Source organism: Myotis davidii, unplaced genomic scaffold (genome assembly GCF_000327345.1).
Source record: "Myotis davidii unplaced genomic scaffold, ASM32734v1 scaffold217, whole genome shotgun sequence".
Taxonomy (NCBI): domain Eukaryota; kingdom Metazoa; phylum Chordata; class Mammalia; order Chiroptera; family Vespertilionidae; genus Myotis; species Myotis davidii.
In genome coordinates this window covers 369,967-375,062 of record NW_006290034.1, presented here as the reverse complement: position 1 = coordinate 375,062, position 5,096 = coordinate 369,967, and the positions used below count along the sequence as shown (strand labels likewise).

General features: G+C 57.5%; 1 protein-coding gene across 1 annotated transcript in view; it reads left to right on the top strand.

Annotated features, from left to right (window-relative positions):
• The first annotated feature begins 1,258 nt into the window (after positions 1-1,258).
• MRS2 (MRS2, magnesium transporter) overlaps positions 1,259-5,096 on the top strand; it is a 5,569-nt gene continuing 1,731 nt past the window's right edge. The window contains exons 1-7 of the mRNA XM_006762919.2: positions 1,259-1,340; positions 1,641-1,677; positions 2,375-2,487; positions 2,803-2,976; positions 3,640-3,770; positions 4,117-4,233; positions 4,962-5,094. Of these exons, the coding sequence (XP_006762982.1) occupies positions 1,272-1,340; positions 1,641-1,677; positions 2,375-2,487; positions 2,803-2,976; positions 3,640-3,770; positions 4,117-4,233; positions 4,962-5,094 (774 nt within the window). The 5' untranslated portion in view covers positions 1,259-1,271. The remainder of the gene's footprint in view (positions 1,341-1,640; positions 1,678-2,374; positions 2,488-2,802; positions 2,977-3,639; positions 3,771-4,116; positions 4,234-4,961; positions 5,095-5,096) is intronic.

Below are 5,096 nucleotides of genomic sequence, written 5' to 3'. Positions count from 1 at the left end.
ATGAAGCGCGACGATCGCCGGCATTTCCACCAACCGGAGCGCGCGGTGCTCATGTGGCCGAGCAGCCCGCGCGGCCTTGAAGCGTCCGGCTTCCCCATTCGCGCTGCGGGCAGTCGGCTGCGCTACCAACGCAACCCGGCGCCTCCACCTCCTTCCCCACCACGCTCCCAGGGTTCAGCCCGTCCGATTTTTTTGTTTGTTTGTTTATAATTTAATAGTCAGAGGTCTCTTTTTTAAAAATTCTCACCAAGGGACATTTTTTCCATTGATTTCTAGAGGGGGGGGGCATCGATTGGTTGCCTCTTGCTCGCACCCCTCCCAGGGTTGGGGAACCTACAGCTGAGGTCCCTGCACTTGACTGGGACTTGAACCCCGGCTGCAGGCCCACCTCTGAGCGCTGAGCCAAAGCAGCCAGGCCCGGCTGGTGTTTTAGGGCAAACACTGAGATGCAGAATCTCCGCCCTGGGAAATGCTGACCCTTAAAATGCGGTCTGCACTTTTCAAATGGGTAACAACAGGCCTGGGGCTAAGAAACGACAGCATCCAGCATCGTAGACTGGAGGCGGGGATCGGAGCTGAGTGTCTGCTTGGGAAGCATCGGGTAATGGGAAGTGTTTTCCCACCTCCGCCGGCTCCCCCGGTTCATGGCTTTGAACAGTGCTTTTTGTTAGACGCTGAATGGTGATACTTCAGAGCTCCCGTCAGCCCAGTCAAGTCACACGGTTTAAATTGATTTTCAAGTAGCGTTGCCTTCATTCCAGTTCCGTTGGTATTTTGCACGTAGCCACAATAAAGTGTCTGGAAAAGAAGTTAATACAAGGAAGCCAAGTCTGTAGGTTCCTAGTGTGTAGGTCAAGCAACCCACCTGATCCTGGAATGCTGAGAGGTCCGGACACTTGGGACCTGCTTCCTAAAACACACCTCCCGACACCATGCGCATGGGGAGCCTTTTAAGTTATGCAGAAAAGAAGGGCCTTTCCTTTCGTCTCAACACCACGTTGAACATTTGTTCACCCAGCTCGGAGGTGGTGAGGAAGGACGGTGGTGGGAACCCACCATCATTCTGCCTCACCGGAGCCGTCTGAAAACCTTTCCCCGTTGAACCGGACATAAGCATCTGCAAACTGCACACATGAGTGTTTTCTCCTCCAGGAAAAGATTTTAAAAAAATAGAATAGTCTGCAGACCACGTTCTCTGAGAGCTGTCTCTAGGCCGCGTGCGACAGCCGGTCGTGTGCTGATGGAATTCTCTCATTCCTCCTCCAGGTGAAATGCACCTGCTGAGAACGTCCGATGTCGCCCAGGCCACGCTCGCCAGCGTCGCCCCCATGTTCACTGTGGTGAGTACGTGCCAGGCGCCCGATAACGTAGAGCGAGCACTTCTCCTGCGTCGTCTCTCGTCCTGGGGTTGTGCTCAGCCAGTGGGACTTCACTGACGACTCCAGAGCCCCGGTCAGCCTGTCCAGCAAAGGAAAAGGGCGTTTTAACCCTTCACTCAGAACTGACTTTAACCCAAACTAGGGCAGTCGGGTTTCTATGTGTATTTCAGTGTTTGTGGGATATCATAGTACCATATGGTATGATACCAGAGAGTTTACTGATTTGGGAGAAAAAATCTTTTGTTTATTATCTCTCTTCAGACAAAATTTGACAAAGGAGGAAACGTGACGTCTTTTGGTGAGTATCTTCAAGTTTCTTCTGCATCGTCTCTTTTTAATCACTGAATGTGAGCCTGACGGAAATCAAGGAATGGCAGGCGGTGCTGTGAACGGAGCACCCTTAGCGGGGATGGGGGTGTGCAGGCAGCGGTCTTTGTGCAGCGTGTCCGTCTGTCCTCACTGGGGCTGCGGTGCCTGGACCGTCCTCAGGGCCACTCGCGCTCTGCCCGGACGTTAAAGGCACAGGAACACTCTTCCCTCCGTCTCTTGTTCTCTCCTGGTCCGCAGCCATGCCCGCTGCGTTCTGGGTGAGGCGGAGTCCCAGACCTCCACCAACCGTGGGTGACAGGAGACGAGGGGCGGGTGGGCGCTGGGCTCTGCTGGTCACTCTGTTTCTAAAGTGAAACAGATCCCTTCATGGTCTGACCTCGGAGGCAGGCTCGGGTCTCCCACGCTCCCCTCCAGGACCCCTCCTGCTGTTCCTGAGGTCCTCGGGGACATTTCGGTGTTTGTGCCCAGTAGCTCCTTCGAAGGCTAGCTTTAGCCTGAGTGTGTCCTTGAGGTAAAAACAGGCATTTCAAACACTCCTGTTATCTGTGGTTTCTGGTAATAACAAAACTATCTTGGTGGTGGTGGGAGGGTGCTCTGCTATGAAGACTAAGCTCTTTGCTGGATTAAACCAGCCACTTCTTTTTCTGAAAACGTTTCCTTTTCAGAAAGGAAGAAAACGGACTTATACCAAGAATTAGGTCTTCAGGCCAGAGATCTGCGGTTCCAGCACCTCATGAGCATCACCACCAGGAACAACAGGATCATCCTGAGAATGGAGGTGAGGGTCCCTCCCAGCGCTGTCAGCCACGGGTTAAAGTGACTCTGGAACAAACGCAGCTCTGAGGCGGGTAGGGGGGCATGTGGCAAAACGAAGCTAGCCGACATTTAATTGTGTAGGTGGCGTGTACATGGGTGTTCACCGTACTTTTTCTGTATAAAAATTTCATAATAAGATGTTGGAAAGGTGTGAAGAAACCACCCTGTAGGCTTTGTATCACTGACACGTGGCACAGGCTCCTTCCTGTGTGGCTCTTCTGACATAACGGACACCGTCTTTGTAGAACCCTCGCTGTCACGCCCTCTTTCCTCGCAGTACCTGAAGGCGGTGATCACCCCCGAGTGTCTCCTGATCCTGGATTATCGTCACTTAAACCTGGAGCAGTGGCTGTTCCGGGAGCTCCCCGCGCAGCTGGCCGGAGAGGGCCAGCTGGTCACGTACCCTCTGCCCTTTGAGTTCAGAGCCATGGAAGCACTCCTGCAGTACCGGGTAAGCCCGTCCGTGCAGCCGGCTGCATCGGTCCTGGTCCAAATGCTGCCAAGGAGGAAGACACGTTAGCAGGCCAGGACGGCGCAGGCGAGGGCGGGCACAGCTGCCGGGCGGGAGGCGCATCTGCTGGAATGGGTGCCATCGGTCTCACTGCTATTCCCGCAGCAGGGGCGGGTCCCGGCGCCCTCACCGCTGGCACCGCTGTCTCAGTGCGCACCCGCCTGGCGCCCCATGCCGCGGGCCTGGATAAGAGCACTTCTGACTTCACACAATTTATTTTTAAGTCCAAGTTGTAGTTTAGTTTCCAAGAGTTTTGTTCATAGGAGTTTGGACTGTACTCTGTTTACAAAGAGCAGAAGTATTTACCGAATGGCAGTTCGAGTTGTAACCACGGAAGGGCGGATTTCCTTCCACTTAATCGATCCTCCCGCCTTTCGCGACAGGAGTTAGTCCCCCTCAGGTGCGAGCCTGGTAACAGCATGTGCCTGGTCCTCTGTCCCCTGCAGACGGGTGGTTGGGCCACCGGGACAGCCGTTCCTGCAGGCCGCACTCTGCAGCGTTACCCGCGGCCCCAGCTGTTCCAGACGGTGTCTGACCCCAGGGCTCACTGGCCCTGAGCGTTCTGAGAAGGTTGGCTTCTCACGCGAGGTCGTGTTGCTCTAGATCAGCAAGCTGCAGGGGAAGCTGCGCCTGCTGGAGCCCCGGATCCTCGACACGCTGGAGGCGTTAGTGGACCCCAAACACTCCTCTGTGGACAGAAGCAAACTGCACATCCTGCTGCAAAACGGCAAAAGGTGAGCAGGTGTCCGGCACTTCCCTGTCCTGGTTCTCAGTGACGTGTGTAGCATCAGCCCAGACACAAAATCCGTGGGGTCATCACTGGTCTTTAAAGTGCCAGCGAGTGCTGCTGAGGGTGACTTCCTGTCGGGGCGCCGAGTGGAGGGATGGGTGATGGGGCAGGAAGGCTGCGTCCGGTTCTGTCCAGGGCCTGCTTGGGGGCTCAGTTCTCGGTCTGCGTGTAGAAGGCAGAGCACCGCTGACACATCCCTGTCCACCGCCTGTGTGCGAGGGGGGAATGTCCTCGTGGTGACACGGATCCGTAGTCCATGGCGCCATCACGCCCGTGCACCTGTCCCTCAGCCTGTCCGAGCTGGAGACGGACGTCCGGATGTTCAAGGAGGCGATCCTGGAGATCCTGGACGACGAGGAGCGGCTGGAGGAGCTCTGCCTCAGCAAGTGGAGCGACCCCGAGGTCTTGTGAGTGGCCTTCCTGCCCCGACTCCCAGGCCGGGCTCCTTCTCGGGGCACTGGTCCTTCCCTCCCGGCACTGGGCCCTCCCTCAGGGCCCTCGGGCTCGCAGCTTGGGGCTCCTGCACTCGGTGTTCCACTGTTGTCTGTAGGTCAGGGCCAGAAACTCACACAGACGCTTTGTAATGTGCACAGAGGACGGCCTGCAGGTCTAAGCGTCACCTCTCTCCCATAAGGAAGCTGAGACGACAAGAGCTGGGCCCAGCAAGGCCTAGCAGCAGCAACGGGGACACGCTGTCGCCCTTCGCTGTGTCCTGGGCAGGTCTCCTCTGCCGGGCGGCAGCGTGGCTGGTGGAGCTCCCCCCGCCTCCTGGGGGCGGACAGCTGTGTCCCATCCTCACCACATCGCTCTGTGCGGAGCCAGGGCCTGGGGCAGGGAATCTCTGTGCCTTCGTGCTCGGCCTGTGGTTTTGGTTCACTGGTTTGTACTAACTTGTACCCGTCCGTCCGCGTCACACGTCTGGACGTCGCTGTCACGGGTAGTGGGGCTCCCTCCCTGTGCAGCAGGGGCCTGTGCGGGGACTTCCCTGTGTGGTGCTCGGGGTCAGGGATGGCCCTCAGACGGCCGTGACAGACAGGGCAGGCGAGTGGGCTCGCTGGGAGCGAGCGTCCTGTGCTCACGCGGGGGCTGGGTGTGTGGCGCGTGGGCGCTGCTTACGTGGCACTTGTGATTGGAGTGAGCAGAGCAGCGCGGGCATCGACCACGCGGAGGAGATGGAGCTGCTGCTGGAGAACTGCCACCGGCTGGCCGAGGACCTGGCGCATGCGGCCCGCGAGCTACGGGCGCTGATCGACGACTCGCAGAGCGTCAT